Here is a 17957-nt window from a genome sequence, read left to right as displayed (position 1 = left end):
GCTTACTGTAACTGTAAAGATATTGCAACTGCCAGTATATGGTTGTGTGTCCTCTTATGATGCGTTATTGCTGCGTTGCTGGCAGATATTAGACAATAGTCACTACTTTTGCTGGTGCTCATCACTTGAGGAAAAACCGAAAGCTAACCATCTTGTGGTGAAGAACAAATGACTCAAAGGGGGTAAAGTGTGTTTTAACTGTATATGAATACGTAGACAGGCAAAGCTCCCGGGTCTAAAAAATGAAGCCAGTGCAGAAGCGTCTTAAACCTGCATTCTTGTAAATGCCTGCAGGGGGTGACTCCTGTAGCAGCACGAATATTGTGAAGAATTCTGAGGAAAAGACGGTGTTATCTTTCTTCCATTCCCTCAATAAACTCTTACCTGATAATTGTATGGTGTCAGTCACTAGTTTCATTTTACAAATTTTACCAGTTAGAGCTAAAAAGGACAACAAAGCAGAGTTCACCTTGGAGCAGGTCTGCCTCGTTACTGCCGAATTGCTACTGCGCGCATCCAGTATCAAAACATAAAGATGGCAACAGGAGGACGGCTGCGGGAGTTAATTATACCCAATGAGTGGCATGATAGTCCTTCCATCATTTAAATACAGTCTTTTGAAAAATTGGTGGACAGTGGGGGAGGGATGCAAAGCCATTGCAGTAAATAACTACATAATTCATGTTTCTTTGCTGGGGTGTTTTTATGTTGTGCTATGTTTTCCTGCTTTCTTGTAGACCAGTGCCATTGTTATCATGGGCAGCATGTTGTGATAGCCCACATATTCTTTCATTTTTAAAATGACAAATCTGAAGTGTTATCACGTGGATAGACTGCTTCAAGCACTAACAATACTATTTTTCTAATTGGCTCACCAAATATCAAACCTACTATTTAACGTCATTGGATACAGTGGTTTAGCCTCCCATGACTGCCTGTAATTGCATGCTCTAAACCAGTGCTAAACATGGTTTTTCCTGGCTCAGCATGGGCCTTTGGGTGGCGACTATGCAAGTAAGCAAGATTTGTACATGTAGTTTGGCAAAGAGTCAGAATTACCTTAATTAAAAGAAGTCCAAGATTTTGTGGTTACCTTCTGTGTTTGATGTGATGACTAATGCTGCTCTTGTGTGTCTGTGTGTTAAATATAAAGATGGAGCCCAGAGCCAGGTGGCTTAGCAAAAAAGACTGAAAACAGATCAGGGGGTCAGCTCTGTCACGAGCTTTTATGCCTTTAATAGATGTTATAATGTGTATTTATCTGTTTTCTAAAATCTTTGTGGCACCCACTTTTTATTTACCATCTTTAATAAGTGGTTTTGATAATTGTGGGTTGATCTACACTCTGTGGTTAGCAAAGGCTTCATGAAGACATTTGACTAAAACCTGTATCCATACTAACAGTGAAGGTAATAATCCCACTACTGAGATAATAAATCCCCCCCCCCCCTCCTCAAAAAAAAAAAACCCTCAAAGGTTTTCTTACAGAAATCAGGATAAAATTTGAGAATAAATAAATAAAAGAATTCAGTGGTCAAAATTCAAAGTTTTGGTCTGTTTAGCAGCTTTTCTTTGATTCTTCTTTGATTTAAGACCTTTTGTCTCAGTAGTATGCAGGTTGTATTTTTCAGGCAGCAAATCTGTGCCGTCACTTCATTTCAGGTAGTGTCGCTTGATTATGACAAAAACCACATGGTGCGTTTGAAAAGTCAGAAGTCACACCAACTCTGACTTGGTAATCCAAGGTGTGTGCGTGTGTGTGTGCGTGCATGTGAAGAGTTGTAAAACTGTAGAACTTGTAATCTCGATTGCCTTTGTTGTGCAATTATTAAAAATAAAGCCACAGAGGGCGAAAAAACAAACAAACCGGCTCTGTCTGAGCATGCTGCCAGGGGTAGGGCAGAATGACGGAGAAGGGCTATGGAAAACAAAATCTTATCATATTTTTTTTTGTCTTATCTAATATAAGTATCTATCATGATAGAAATCAAATATGTTATTTCCTTTAAGCTTAAAGGGCTCTTTTTACTCCTCACATGTGACGATATAAGTTTAATTTTCTTAATCATATACAGTAAAATATTTATTTTCTGTTGAACATGAGAAATGTACTGTAAAATTGTACAACTATATTTTAACATAGGTGTTTATACATAATGAACTAAAATCTTAATTCCAAATAGGAAGAAGCTTCAATTGTTACACAAGAACACAAACTGAAAAACTAAATTCAATGGCAATTTCAAAGAAATCTGGAAAAAAAAGATCTCTCACTTACACACAAACAAACATCATTATTATTATTATTATTGTTATCATTATTATTGATAATGGTGGTTGAGTAACTATCTTGCTCGGGAGCAAAACATCACCTATTTTCCCCACTACTGTTGCTACTGAGCACAAGAGCCGATCTTGTGCTAGAATTGGTGGACAGTTTCTGACTTTTGCACACTTTGGATTTTACCAGCACTTTGTCTTTTTGTGTATTGTAACTCAAAGTAATGTTCATATCGCCACAGTCAAAAGCCGTAGACCATTGTATCATTTTCTTCTCCCTGCGCAGGAGCTAGAGTGAAAGGAGAAAAGCCATATCGGATGACCTTTTTTCCCTTCTGCAGATAATTGAAGAGTGTTGCACAAGTAGTGACACAATAGTTTGCTTTTTAACTGTAATGTGATAAATTTAGTAAACGAATATTACTGAACTGCAGAAAATGGTAATGGCATAACGGTAACATGTTTCTTTGTAAATAAATACTGCTTGAGTGGTTGTCCCATACAGTCGTGAAAAAATACACAGTCTTTCTATTCAAAGATTTTATGTATCAGTACATAATAATAGGATTTAAAATGATTTAAATACAACCTCAGGTGAACAATAGTGCATGATGTATTATACCACATCATTAGTCGACAAAAAGGAAACCAAAATGAAAAAGCAGTGTTAAAAAAATAAACAAACCAAAAAAAAAACCCTAACTGAAGCAATTAGTTGAAGTAAGCCTTTGCTTTAAGACTTTATCACTCTTTATTGCTCTTACATCATTGTGGAGAAATTTGGGCCACTCTTCTTTTCAATATTGTTTCAGTTCATTGAGGTTTTTGTACAACTCTCTTAATATCCCTGCCACAGTATTTCAATTAGGTTTTGGTCTGCACTTTGACTGGACCATCACAACAACTTTATTCTTTTCTCTTATACCATTCTGCTGTAGATTTGCTAGAGTGCTTTGATCATCGTCCTGTGGCGTGTCCTAATTTGGGCCAAGCTTTAGCTGTTAGACGGATGCTGTCATATTTGACTCGAGACTATTTTGTTAATACGGTCAATGACTGCAAGTTACCCAGGTGCACCTTGTAGTGGTTGCAAAACAATCAAATTCTAACCCCTCCACCACCATGCTTGACAGTTGGCATGAGGTGTTTACGCTGATACCTTGTTTAGTTTTTGCCAAATGTGCTGTCGTGCGTTACAGCCAAACATGTCTACTTTGGTCTTGTCCAGCGGACAGTTACGGGAGTCTTGTGGTTTGTTCACATGCAGTTTTGCAAACCTAAGCTGTGTTGCCATGTTCTTTTTTTTTTAGAGAGAAGGTTTCTACTGGCAACCCTGACCAACACCCTATAACTTGTTCAGTCTTTTTCTAATTATACTGCCACGACATTTAACATTTGTCATGCTAACCGAGGCCTGTAGAGTCTGAGATGTTGCTGTTGTTGTTTTTGTTTTTTTGTGCTGTTTCTCTGAACATTGTCTCATTTTGGGTGAATTTCAACTGCTGGGAATATTAACAGCTGTCATGATTTTTTTTCCACTAGAATGATGGACTTGATATTGTTTGGAAATTGCCTTATAATCCTATACAGATTGATAGACAGTAATAATTGTTTTTTTTTTAAGATCATTGCTGATGTCTTTCCACCTTGGCATTGTGTTAAGACACACCTGAATGCTCCATCCCCACAAACTGCTAGGACCGATTTAAAAAAAAAAAAAGAAAAAAAAAAGAAAAGAAAAAAAAAGGTTCTGATATGTTAAAAAAACAGCTGAATATGATAAATAGCATTTGTGTAAACAAATCTTTTTGTACATTACTTACATTACAGTACATTACTTTTATTGACATAGAAGTGGAAATTGAACAATAATTGGCGCACATGTTTGGACCCTCTTGTACCCGTTTTAATTTTCAGGATCTTCGTTAAGTTGATGTATTAATCCATGTTGGGACCTTTTTGTTTAAACTTAGTTGCCTTTATTTAATCTTGGCATTTTTTATGCTGTTTTCCTGTAAATGAGTATCAAAGTAAAGGAGGCTTCTTAAAGACTAATTGTAGTGCCTGAGTTGTTGGGAGAGGTTTTGTGTGTACTGCATGAATCACAGTTGGTGGTGTGTTGTCAGTAGCCAACTAGGTATATATCACTGAGGTCTCTGCCCATCCACTAATCCTCTCCCACACCCCCGCCTCCCTCACTTCTTTCTCTCCAGCCTAAGTATAATATCTAGTTTGTCTCAGACACATTCATCTGCCCCCTGAGTGGCTTCTTACAGATTAACTGTGGATGGAGTTTGGAGGCTGCAACCTCTCACTGATCACTCAGCGTTTAACTCGAGCTGGATCTGTATGGTAACTGTGCAGCTGTAGACTTTGAGACCTGTATGGAAATTGCGTGCAGATCTAACAGCACAGTGAGTTGCTGCTGATGACCCAGTACTCGGGAGAGGCTGTGGGTGTTGTGGTTTGTCCAGGAGATGCGTGAAGGAGCCCTGGTATGTTTCTGTACAAAGCCCTTAAACACAGAGATGAAGAGGAGGACATCCAGGTACAAACTTGGTTGTTTATTGTCACTAGTCAAGATGTGGGACGACATGCTTATTGACATGTTTTCAGTATTTTCTGGAGGCAGATTTAAATCCTGTTGTGTTGGATGTAACTTCGGATCCTGAATTTAAGATGCTTCTGTTTAGTTTATATCAAACAACATGCTGATATTGAGAAATGCTTAACGTGACCTCCGGGAGAAAATGTTGCTCTACTACTTTTGTCAGATTTTAAGGAATTGTTGAAATGTTTTGGAGAAGGTGTTTGCAGGTTCCCCTCTTTGTGCTGAAGAGATTAATGGTGCTAATCGCCGTTGGGTTCCTCTGAGCTGCTCTGGAGGGGAACAATAAGGCACGAGGCATTAAATGAAAATTCCTTCACCATAAACCTTTGTTCTGAGAAAAATGCTGTTGTAGAATTAGAAGGCTGTTTATACTGTTTGGTAGATGCCTCTAACTGGTGTTCCTCGTCAGCTCTTTTTGTCATGATTTTATATGACTGTTTCATTTTTCTTCTGTGTTAAACCTTCTAATCCCCTTAATTTGTTATAGACTAAATCCTGTATTAAGGGGTGCAACATCCCTTTTAGCCTTTTAAGATGTCTTGAAGTTTATTATTTAACATTGTTATAAATAACTTAAAAATACTTGGCTTTTATTCTCATTTAATTTTTCTTTATGTATCTTTTATGTGTACTTTGCTTGAATTGCATTTGAGCCCGTTAAACATTAGAGATCTCAGCTGCCGCTGCTCACAACTCTTTCTTTTTGTTCACAGTCCCAGAAATCCTGGATAGAAAGCACTTTCACCAAGAGGGAATGTGTGTACATACTTCCAGCGTCAAAGGACCCCCACAGGTATGTGCTTAGACCTACTGTAGTGAGTCTGCTGGTGATAGCCATGGAAACGGCATAATTGCATGGTGTGAGTTAAAGAAGGCCCAAACCATAACGACTACTCTCCAGAGGCAAAATGAGTCTGTTTTAATGTTTATGTCTGTCACTAAAATTACAGATTTAAGTGAGGGGTTAAGCAAGTGATGAACCTGTGGATCGTGACTTCTTTCAATCTTAGGGATGGGATTGCGCCCCCCCCCCCAATGCAATATTAGCAAGGCATCACTCCAATTTTTCAAGTTCTGATATGATGTTTATACCTCAGCTTCAGGTATCTGCTTTATACCAGTGTGAAAGTAATAAAATGTCATCCTCACAGTGAGGATTGGACTAGGAATCTTTTATGTGTATATATAGATAGATAGATAGTAGGGGTGCAACAATACACATACATATGCGTACCGAACTGAAAGCACTGTATCGACGGTTCAATATGGACACGAGTATTATTGCACCCCTAATAGATAGATGGATAGATGGATAGATAGATAGATAGATGGATAGATATAGGTCTTTTGTCAGTTGACACAGTATTTTTCTGCAGACTTACTGGAATCTTACAATGCAGTGTTGAAATTATATGCAGGCGTCTTCTTGGCTTGGCGTGTCATGAAGGCCACTTATCCACACTGTGTGCATGACAAACATCAAACAGCTCTGTTAAAGGGGCAGTAGTTGCTATAAATACTCATCCACTTGCAGAGAAACGGGAAAGGAAAAGGGGATTTTTTTTTTTAAATTTATTTATTTATTTATTTTTATGTTCCCACCAGCAGCTTATATTTACGGTTAAACAGTCCTTGGATGTCTTCCTTTCTTCTTGTAAACTCACAATAATGATGGGTGACTTGTTTTCCTGTGTTTTCTTTTACATCAATTATTTGCGAACTGGTTATTCTCTGTTAACTGCTATACGTGCGGCTTCTGCTAAATGATTCAGAGGTGTTAGTGAACACAGGCTCATTTAACATTAGGTCAAAGTGTGGCATGTGACTGTGATCAAAGTGAGTCCCTTTGGAAGGTTTCATAACTGTCTCTTGGTTAAAGGCCAACTTAACCGGGCTGTCTGCCCAGGAGACAGTTAACCTTCCTTAATGTCCTTAAAGAACTTTCTCTGCTGAGAACTTCCTTCAGACTTGGAGAAATCAAACCCTCACATTAGTCTTGTTTTAGAACCGTCGTGTATGGTCGGAAATGCTCTTCAGATTTACCTATTCTGTTTTTATTTATATTCACACTGACTGAGTTGTTGTGGCATTCCTTTCAGATGCCTTCCAGGATGCCAGATTTGCCAGCAGCTCGTCAGGTGAGTATTTGTTTGCTTGTTGTTCGACTCATTCTCTGTTATCTGAGAGGGTTAGCCTGGCAGAATCCATGCCTAACCAGCTGGTTTACATCAGAAAAACCCCCAGAGGTAAATTCTTTGCAATTCCTTTGAAATTCCACTAAACAACAACCTTTACCAGGAAACAATTAAATTCTAGGCTTTATGTGTTACGATGCGTATTCTCCCCTAAGGCTAGTAGAGGAAGACAGAAAACAAAGCTCAGACTCAATAATGATAAACAATTAGGCTTTTTTGTTTTTAGAAAAATCTGTCATCATTGATCTGTAGATGTTTCATATCTTGGACACACTTTTACTAAGTGTGTCCAGTGTTTCAGTTGTGTATATGTTTTAGTAGCTTGGTGCCTCAGAGTTTGAAGTATCACAATACTGTTGCAGTTACACACCCAGACAGAAGCCTTAAGGGAGACCGGTGTCAACATCTGGCTGACACGAGAGGGAGATAGACAAATGATGGAAATGGAGAAAGAAGTAAAGAGGCTGTGAATTAGATCACCTTTGTCCCTGCCAGTGAATCCTGTCTGGCAATGTTTGGCACACATCTTGTGGAGAATATTAAAATGTTTCTAGAAGCCAAGCCATGCCACTCTGCAGCCCTCCAGGCAGTTATTTTGAACTCACTGTCTAAACATATGGGCAACTGCGTTCCAAAATAAACTCAGCATCTGCTTATCTCACAAAGTCCTGAACAATGCAGTGCTAACTGATGTTATAGATACAATAAGTCATGGAAATGCAAAAAAACCCCCAAAAACACGTATACCCAAAATAATGAGTAGATGATCCTGGCCTTACACAGCTGAAACTGTCAGGATCTGTGTGCATGTGTCAGCACAATAAGATTAGCTGATGTGGGTTTTTTTTGTAGTGGAATGGTCATAATTTCCGATAACTCAAATAGTTAAGTTATAAGAATAATATGTATTTTTATTTATTTTTTGTCTCGTGGGTCAATAATACTGCGATTTAAGAGCTGAAGCATAAGAAATTCTCCTGCGGAAAAGGAAATGTGAGAGCCATTTAAATTAAAAAATCCTAACATTAGTCCATCAGTTAATAATTTCAGGGTTCGTCTAGATGGTGTTTTAGTGACAAGGGTGTAATATTTTGAAACGGGTGAGACCAAAATCTAACCCAAGCTTATTTTTAGTGTCACTTTAAACGAGTTACCTTAATGGAGGACTGGTTTGTTCACTGTGGCCATTGTACTTGTATGACAGAATGAGGAGATGTTCATAAGCAATGCTATACTCCGCCCACATGTTTCCCAGATGGATTAAGCTTAGCGCCCCAAAGCAAGTGCCAGTTGCTACACCTTTGACCATGAACTGGAAGTTCAAGTCTTGATAGTAATGAATAAATGATGAATGATAGTAACAATAACTTTGTGTCAGCTGGGCATGACTTTGACTTGTCTTGTTACTTAGAGCTGCTTTGTGAGAATGAAATACAGCTCATTAATTTTAATTTATTAATTACAATTAATTAATTTTAATTAATAAATATAATACCCTGCTAAGTAAGTTTGCTCACTTACAAAGAAATGAGTTCCCTGTTTTTTGGAAGTTTCATTTTAATGGAGAAAGACAGAATATCAACCCAAGTTGATTGATTTTGGTGGCGCTAGAATTATAACACAGAAATTATAATCAAGATTTCAGCTGTAAAAAGAATGGTGTACATCAGTGTCATGAAGTTGTTATTACAAAGTATAAAGAATGACATGTGTAAGGGTATGGCTTTGAAAAACAAAACCAGATTCTCATCCAGGTAGCAAACTTCGGCAATGGGGCCGATATGTTGTACCCTCTTTAGTAGCAGCTTAAAGAGCCGTTATGAGAACTGGATTTCAGTGAATGTGTTTTATTTTATATTTATTTTAAGATTATGTAATGATATCGAGTACATTTGCACTATACCCCCATATAAGCAATATCCCATATTGCTGCAAAAGAGGAAATACGGGTACCTACTTCTCTTTTTATGTCACAGGTAGACAGAGCCAGACTTGGTACTTCCAGGGGTCGATCTTGTAAATGAAAAGGACAATTTGTTTTGCGTAATTTGTTTTACTCCTTATTTATTTAAAGCTGTCTCCATTGTCTTGGCTTCTGCCACAGTATGTTAAGAGGCTTTGAAAGATTGTGAAGGTTGTGTGTTAGAGTTATAACCAGAAAACACTCAAACAAGGCAAGACTAAGTCCAATGAATTGTACAATCATTTCAAATACCTGCACCTTTACTTTATTGCAAAAGGGTCTTAAACATACAGATGACAAAAAACACATGCAATATTGTACTGATTGACTAAGTCTAAATATACAGTACATGTCCCAGGCGGCTGAGTAGTACCTGAGAATTCTTTGTACACCTGAATGCTATTAATGCAGGGTTTGACAAAATCAATGGTCCAATGGCCTGGGGTCATTTTTGGACCTGTGACGATGTTTCCACCAACTAATTCAACTGTGAAGCAGATTAGGTTAAATGAACCCTCACTAATGAGTAGGTTTTTTTTCCTGATTAAAATGTCACTAGAAGTACTACATTAAAGGTTATTATAATCTTAAGGAATGGGTTTGAACTGCTCCCATTCATCGCTGGTTTGTTTTGCACAGTGATAGTACAACTAATTTAAGAAGTTGTTAAAATGAAAACTAACTCATACATTGCTATATCTAACACAGCATGCCCTCCAATACTATTCTCCATTACTGCTATTTCTGAAGCTTTTTTAAATATGAATTGTATATAAACAAATTAATTATCTTATATTCTTAATAATCTAGCTGGAGTACGTTCTGTAATTAAATTGGCTTTTTTTTGGGGGGGGGGGGGGGGGGGGGCGGGCTTGTTTAAAAAAATATATATAAATAAATGACTAATAATCTCATCTTCTGGCCTATTGGGGGAAGATGTTGTTTTGAACAAGGGATCCTATGCACATGTAAACAGTTTTTGTTAATGATGATGTGCCGCTTTAGCTTCTCTGCCTTTTGTGCAGCTTTTGATTGGCTGCCCATTGCAAACAGGAGGTTTGCTCCACAGGTGGACAGGGCGTCTGTACTCACAGCCAGAGCTGTGTGCCTGACATGACAGTGTTGTGTCTCATACACATACAGATGTTAGGAAATCTTAGGGGGAAAAAAACCCTAATCTAAAGCCTGAACTTGTTGATTTATAGTGGCTACTTATACTTGGCTGGCATGATTTGAAACCACAGCAATGTTTATTTTGAGGAGCCAACATTGTCGCAATGTGTGTTTATAGAAAATAATGTAAAAAATAATAGGCTCACATTCATAGTTCAACATAATATTCAGTTGAAGAGTGCAGTGTTTTCTGAAAAAAACTTCAGGAATATTTATCAGGTGCGGCATGGATTCCTGTTCCTTGTACTGTGTTTGTTTCTCTAGATTATTGTTCTGCTTTTGAAAACTCTTGTTGTAATTGTTATCACTGGTTTCCTGTTATTCTTTTTGTTTCTTCAAAATTGTATCATGGCTAATAATAATTGAAACTGCAAACATTTGAAAAATTAATCTGGCCTTTTTTTTTTTTTTTTTTTTTTTTATAAGGTGCTGCTGTGGGCGGCTGGTGCGGCAACATGCTGGCTTCACAGCCAGCTTGGCCACCAAGTACTCGGATGTGAAGTTGGGTGAGAGCTCCAATGTGCCTATGCCCGAGCTGGAGGAGTGGTCAGTGGAAAAACACACAGAGGCCAGCCCCACTGATGCCTATGGTGTCATCAACTTCCAGGGAGGGTCTCACTCATACAGAGCCAAGGTGAGGGGCTAATCCCCTTTGCTGTGTCATGTTTACATATTTTTTTAAATTTAACATTAATATAGAAACTGTGTTTTGGGGGGGGAGGGAGGGTGTTCCATCACTGTATTTAAGGTGTGGTGACTTCTACATAGATATCCTTGGTCTTGGAGTTTTAGAAGTAAACAACTTTAGGCTTGACTTGATGAAATTAAAAAAAAACAGTTTGATCAAAAACTGTTTGATAAATAGTGCAGATTGTGTATTTCAATTGATTTTAGCTTATTTTTCCGTGGCACTTCACTCTCTATAACATTTAAAGCAAGTTTCTTCAATCCAAACACAAATTTATTGTGTGTCGTGACCCATCCTTTCTTTGTTGTGTGTTACGCTAACATGTTTTTCTTGTGTTTGTGAAACTGTGGACAGTATGTACGTTTGTCCCATGACGCGAGTCCAGACAGCATTTTACGACTGATGCTAAAGGAGTGGCACATGGAGCTTCCCAAGATCCTCATTTCTGTCCATGGAGGAATTCAGAACTTTGACCTGCACCCCCGCATTAAGCAGGTGGTCGGCAAGGGCCTCATCAAAGCTGCTGTCACCACCGGGGCCTGGATTCTCACCGGTGGTGTTAACACGGGTAAATAATCAGAGAAACATTATGTTCTTTTTGAAATACTGTGGAAAGGACAAAGTTCTCCTGCATATTGTATCATTTTTAAAAAGGTTGTGCAATTCAGATTGATTTTTAAATGAGGAAAGGCATTTCTTAATTTTTGTTGAAATTAAGGAAAATGTTGGAAATTTACACTTTTATGTCCAGATTCTCACAATGTACATTTACATGTATATTCAAAAGTATTTACATCTGTTTCTCCAAAAGAAACCTAACATTTATATAAATCAGACTGTTAATGATCAAACTCTTCTTTTACAAAAGCTGCAGATTCATGTTTAACAGGTTGTTCAGTCATTGTGGAAAGCAAGTCCTGTCCAACATGTGCTCAGCGGGAAGAAACTGCATTATCTGTAGATTAACTTTATCAGCCACAGTGCACTGAGTGTACTCTACCTTTTCAGTGTTACTGGCCTCAATACATTTTGAACAAGTTGCACTTCAAGGATATTAAATCATTAGAACGTTGTTTTTATACTGAAATCAGCGTCTCGGGCTGAACATTTTCATGTGGTTTTCACAAATAGATCTTTATTCCCTCAGCACAAAAACTCTGAGGAATAGCTCTTAATATGCCTCATATTCTCAGCAGTGACTGTGGTATCATCTTTATGTTTTAATGAGACAGGAGGCTTCATTAGTTTTGCTACTGGTGGATGGAACCACTGAAACCATCACTGAATGCTGCGCGATTAGACAAAATGTGTTAGAAATAAAACCAAAAGTTGATCATATTGCTAAAAGCATAGTAGCCTCCATTAGGTTTGGCAAGTTCAAAGTGGTGACAGAACTTCATAGGTAGTTTGTTTTTGGTGCTGCTAGAAAATGATTGTCAGTCCTGGAACATATTTGATGTAGCTTCTCATGAAGGTAACACCCATCAATTGTTTGACCAATAGGAAGATATCTGTTGTTGAAATCCTTTTTGTTTTCAAATGAATTGCCAACAATGCTTGATTGGGTGGAAGATGATCTTTTTCGCATATAGCACCAAGCCTCGCAAAATTTCAAAATCTCTGGTAGCCCTTTGGGCAGGCATTCTTCAGTTTTTGGTAGCCCGAAATAAATTTTAGTAGCCCGAATAAAAAAGAAAGCTATTTTTTTTCTGTTTTGTTTCCTTTACAATATTATACATTAAAGTATAATATTGTAACGGAAACAAAAATTAATTAAAAAAATTGTTAAAATACAAATCACAGCAACTGTATAAAAATTACAACCATCAACTCAAATACTTGGTTCAAATTGAACAGAAATTTCTATGAACTTGTAAGAACTGTGTAGAACATGAATCAGTCTGTGTCAGATCCTGAATCTGAAATTTCCACTGAAGTCACGGGTAAGAGGTAAGTGGAACCAAGATCTAGGCCATTTGCTTTTTGAAGTTTGCAAAGACTGCTAAATTTTGCCAATATAGTTCACTCTTTGCAACATAGTAGCTGTTCTAAACAGCTTTTTCAGGAGTTCTTGTTGTGCTTGGTTTATTTTTAGTATGTTTTTTTGCAATTGCTGTTTGTTCTGGGAAAGATACTGCAGACTGGGCAATAATGCATTTCTGATGGGGTCTTTCTTAAAATTACTGGTCCCAGTAACAAAGGCGCTTGTCGACTCAGAAATCAAATGAAACTCACAACACACCCGGCAGACATTATGTTATTTAGCTTGTCATATTCCAGCCACAGAAATTCTTTTGTCCATGAAACCAAAAAACCTGCGCTTTCTTTTTGCCTCATAGTCTGATTTGTCATAACTTTTCCGTTTTGTGGTAAGCTTTTCTTTGGCTGCCCCTTCTTAACCCTGACCTGTCTTATTTGGCTGAGCAGAACTAAAATACCAGCGTAAATCCTGCTGCTTTAACACAGGCACTTACAGAACGGTCAGCGATTCTTTGCGCACTCAACCTCTCACATGTCTAAGCTTGCAGCGAGAGATTTCACTTGTCACGTTTGAATAGTAAGCCAATGAGTGATAAGACGATGTCAGAGGAATTGGTGCGCAATTAATCGTCACTTACCAATCGGTACTGCTGCTCTCTACACAGCGTTCGCGCGATCGCAAAATGAAAGTGAAAGCAAAAAGCAAGCGCAAATTCAAACGCGATTTCAATATGTCACATATTGACAGTGGCTCATCGATGCCAATGACATAATTACTCAGCTACATTGGCGAAAGAATGCAAAAGCATAGACATATATTTTCCTTCCTACGATAGCCCGACGGGCAGGGTTGAGTTAGATTTTGGTAGCCCGACTGGAAAAATCGCTAGCCCCGGGACGTCGGGCTAGCGATTTTGCGAGCCCTGAGCACACAATAGATGGTCTTCTACTAGAAATACCCTGCTTTGGTTTGGGCAAGGGTGATCCCTGGGTGGAGCATGAAAGAGGCAGGATATATGACATTACTTGGTGTGAATTCACTGGACGGTTACCTGTACTATTCTCGCATAGGAGAAATTGGTCATTACAACAAACCTAATAAAATTTAAAATTTCCTTGTTGAGTCAGCGGATTCATGGTATAATGAAAAATACACTTATTAATATAACTGAATAAACATAATTTTTTATTATTATTATTAATTTTTAATTCTAATGATAATAATTATAATTTCTATATGTTAACAAATACTTAAGAGTCTTCCAAAGAAAAATGCCTTTTATCTGCAATGCAATCCTACACAAATAAACAGCCCGTTAATGGGGATTCGCTGATGTAGCAGAAGTTCTCTAACCGTGTCATTTGGTTGTGAGTCGAGGCTGATGTGTGTTTGCAGCCACAGTATGGCGTGAAGATGCTGTGGTCTGATCATAGTGTTTAAATCATTACTCACAGGGTCAATTACTCAGACCAGTGATTACTTTTAATCCGTCTCTGGTACTTTGGCCAGTTGGGATGGTCTCCCGGCTCACAAATTACTGCTGAATTCATAGGATCCATCAAGTGAGGATTGTGGTTCACAAACAACTCCAGGGCTAATGTACTTGTTGTGAGCTGGTTCCATCAGTAGCATTTTGGTCATTAACACTCTGGTGTTTTGCTTTTGTTTTGTTTTTTTATTTGGACTCTGCTTACTGACAGCAATGCATGTACTTTAATGAACAGAGAACAAGAGAGGAACATGAGCTGTTATTTTGTCTAAGAATGAGAGAAAATTGAAAAACATAAATTAATGGTAGATTTATCACTTAATAAAACTACATCCGCTGCTCCCCTATTTCCATGGGCTCGCCACAACGGGTAGCTCTGCATTCATGATTTGGCAGATTTTTATGCCAGTTGCCCTTTCTCACACAACCCCAAACAGATTTGTTAAGCCAATTAAATCTGACCTATGAATCATTCGAGTATTAAAAAAAGTGATGGACCAGTGTTGTGTCTGCACACAACAGACAAATTAGCAAAGAACCAATATTAACCATACAAATCTAAATTGTAGGTTTAGGATTTTTAAAACGCTTAATTTTCTCTTATTTCTTTTGGTGAATCTATGAAAAAGGCCAAAGATAACAGTTTGATGGGCATAGAATTGTATTTTTGCACCAACAAGGTAGTTCTCAAAGAAATATTAGCCCAAACCTTAGCATGTCTTGACATTGTGTGCAGGGTCCTAAAAAAAAATTGAGAAGATTGGACAAATGGAGGACAAAAGAAGTAGCAGGTCTTAAAAAAAGAATCTCCTGTAACAGATCAACAGTCTTTTAAGAAATAGAAAAAAAATTCTGCAAAGATCTGACAGGACCTGAGAGATTCATCCAGCCTTTCAGTTGAGCCATCTACTGTTCACTGAAGCTTCGCTGGAGTTTTTCTCAGTTGGAAGGGTGGCTGTCAAGAAGCCATTTTTAAAGGAGTGGAAACAGAGAGAACTGGCTAAGGTATGCAAACTGAAAATCAGTGGCAAAAGGCCTTATAGAGTGCTGAATTAGAAATGTTTGGTTTAAATTGTGATGATTATACATAGAGGAAGTCATGAGAGAGATACAATCGTGAATGTCTACAGCCGTCTGTAAAACATAGTGGAGGTTTTGGGCTGCATTTCAGTGTTGGAGATCTTGTAAAAATTGATGGAATGATGAACCCAGAAAAGTAGTCAGATTTTGATTCACTGTGCAATAACATCTGGAAAGCATCTGATTGGCAACGGCTTTGGTTTTTCAGAATGATCCCAAATACACTGGCTGTGAAGTAAAAGCATGCCTGTATGGAAAAGCACAGTAATCTACAACTAGTCTAAAACTAAGAAACGCTGAAGGTGTTAAGTTAAATTTGAGAACTGTTTAATAGAAAATGACCAAAATTAGTAACAAACGCATTTTAAACCACTTATCACATTCATCAATAATGAATCATGCTGCTTTACTGTGCAGCACCTTACATCGTGCATTATCAACATTAATTATTATACAGACACAGTGAAGAAGAAAAACACTTAAAAGAAACTGATGTTAAATATCATATGAAAACATGTACAAAAGATGTTCACATATCATTAAAGTATGACAAACTAACATCAGAAAAACCAAGAAAGTGTGACTGAAAAGTGTGGCGGATTGTGCCGACAACCACTTCAAATGTTAAAAGTTAAAATCTAAAATAAAGAAGTGAAATATCTACTAAAACTCATTCAGCTGCAAATAAGTCCGTGCATGATTACATTGCTCTGCCCATCAAAATGTCACAAAAAAGTCAGGCGAATATATCGCCTATCGTCATTTATTGGCCTGATGAATGTCGGTTGGAAACATTTTACATATCACCCAATCTTATTGTCGAGGTTACTTTAAATATAGACTGTTAGTAGGTAGATTTTGAGCATCCTTTAGGCATCTTTCACAAATCTGCTGATATGATGGGATACATGAAGGAATCTGAAGTATTATAGTTTAACCCATCCAATGTTTTTAGTGTCTGAAAGTCAGATGGAGGTTGTCCATTTCTTTTCACAACATTGATTAAATATATCTATAAAATACATTTTTAATGGTGAAAGATTATGCTGAGATATGTGACTAGGGTGGACAGTTTTATTTCTAATATTAATAAGAAATATTTAGCAGTGGAAACATTTTTTAAAGAAAGAATAAAAGCATATTTTTTATTTGTTTCTGAAGGTGTAGCAAAACATGTGGGAGATGCTCTCAAAGAACACTGTTCAAGATCATCAAAGAAAATTTGCACTATCGGGATTGCACCCTGGGGAGTGATTGAAAACAGGAACGATCTCATCGGCAGAGACGTAAGATGCAGCTTATTGTGACTAACCTGAATGTTAATGTTAAAGTTGTCATTTATGTGTGCATATAAAGATATATGTATATATGTGTGTATAGTCTCCTTTTTTTCCTTTACTTTTCTTGCTGTTAATGGCTGCTCTTTTCCACACTGCAGATTATTGCTCCGTATCAGACACTACTGAATCCTCTCAGCAAACTAAACGTTCTCAACAGCCTGCATTCCCATTTCCTCCTTGTGGATGATGGGACGGTGGGAAAGTATGGCGCTGAAGTCACATTGCGGCGGGAACTGGAGAAGCATATCAACCTCCAAAAAATACATGCCAGTAAGAAGTTTTTTTTGGTCATTAATGTAAAAGTACATGCTTAGTGCTGCAACAAAAGAGCACGCATACACTCACACACACAAACAGATATCAACATACATAAGTCCCATAGCAGCTGAATGTGTGCTGTTCTGGTGCGGGTGCAGACTGTGTGATGTGTCCATGAATGCCACACTTGTGAGATTGACACAAGACTCAACATTGCACTGTAAATGTATTCAAAAATCTCAGACTTCGCACTACCTTTGGAACTATGAGTTGGACAACTTCATCAGTCGCTTCTTCTACCATTAACAACAAACACAAGAAAAGAAAACCAGGGCTTGTTCACAAACCTCTAAAAAGACTCTGACATAAATGACTAAACACTCCTGAATCTTTACCAGATTCAGACTTTGCTCTTATCCATAGAACCAACACTATCTGCATTTTAAACAGACTATTTAATAGAAATCCTGCATAATGAGTTTCAAGCATAAAGTGATAGTCTGGAGTTTAACTAGGGCCAGAAAGAAGCACTGGTCAAAGATGATAATAATACACTACAAACCTTTACTCTCACCACCCAACTGAACATTATCATAGCTGAAAGTAAAATGAAAGAAACTATATTCTGGACTTGAAAACAAGCAGCAATAGGGACACCCTGGTTGTTTCCAGCATACAGGAATGTAGAACAGATGAATTTCATGGTGACGAGACTAGAACTACCCCCCCCCCCCCGTGAGTAGCATCGCATCTCACTGTGTAAACTGGAAATTTAAAAAAAAAAAAAAAAAAAAGCAACATAACATCCTACACCGAATGTCACCAAGTTTGGACATTATAAACGTAATGAACATATACAATATGCCAGGGCAGACAGCTTAAAGGGATGGACAGTGGAC

At 37.7% G+C, this 17957-nt stretch overlaps 1 protein-coding gene across 3 annotated transcripts in view; it reads left to right on the top strand.

Annotated features, from left to right (window-relative positions):
* Nucleotides 1-17957, top strand: part of trpm7 (transient receptor potential cation channel, subfamily M, member 7) — a 107088-nt gene that overhangs the window by 9735 nt on the left and 79396 nt on the right. For all 3 annotated transcript variants that reach the window (XM_006779833.3, XM_087829587.1, XM_087853185.1), the window contains exons 2-7: nt 5605-5684; nt 6991-7029; nt 10649-10856; nt 11265-11478; nt 16622-16746; nt 16899-17070. In XM_006779833.3, coding sequence (XP_006779896.2) covers nt 5605-5684; nt 6991-7029; nt 10649-10856; nt 11265-11478; nt 16622-16746; nt 16899-17070 — 838 coding nt within the window. The remainder of the gene's footprint in view (nt 1-5604; nt 5685-6990; nt 7030-10648; nt 10857-11264; nt 11479-16621; nt 16747-16898; nt 17071-17957) is intronic.

Source organism: Neolamprologus brichardi, chromosome 1 (genome assembly GCF_056152115.1).
Source record: "Neolamprologus brichardi isolate AB-2024 chromosome 1, ASM5615211v1, whole genome shotgun sequence".
NCBI classification, from domain to species: Eukaryota; Metazoa; Chordata; class Actinopteri; order Cichliformes; family Cichlidae; genus Neolamprologus; species Neolamprologus brichardi.
This window is presented reverse-complemented; position numbering and strand designations above follow the sequence as displayed.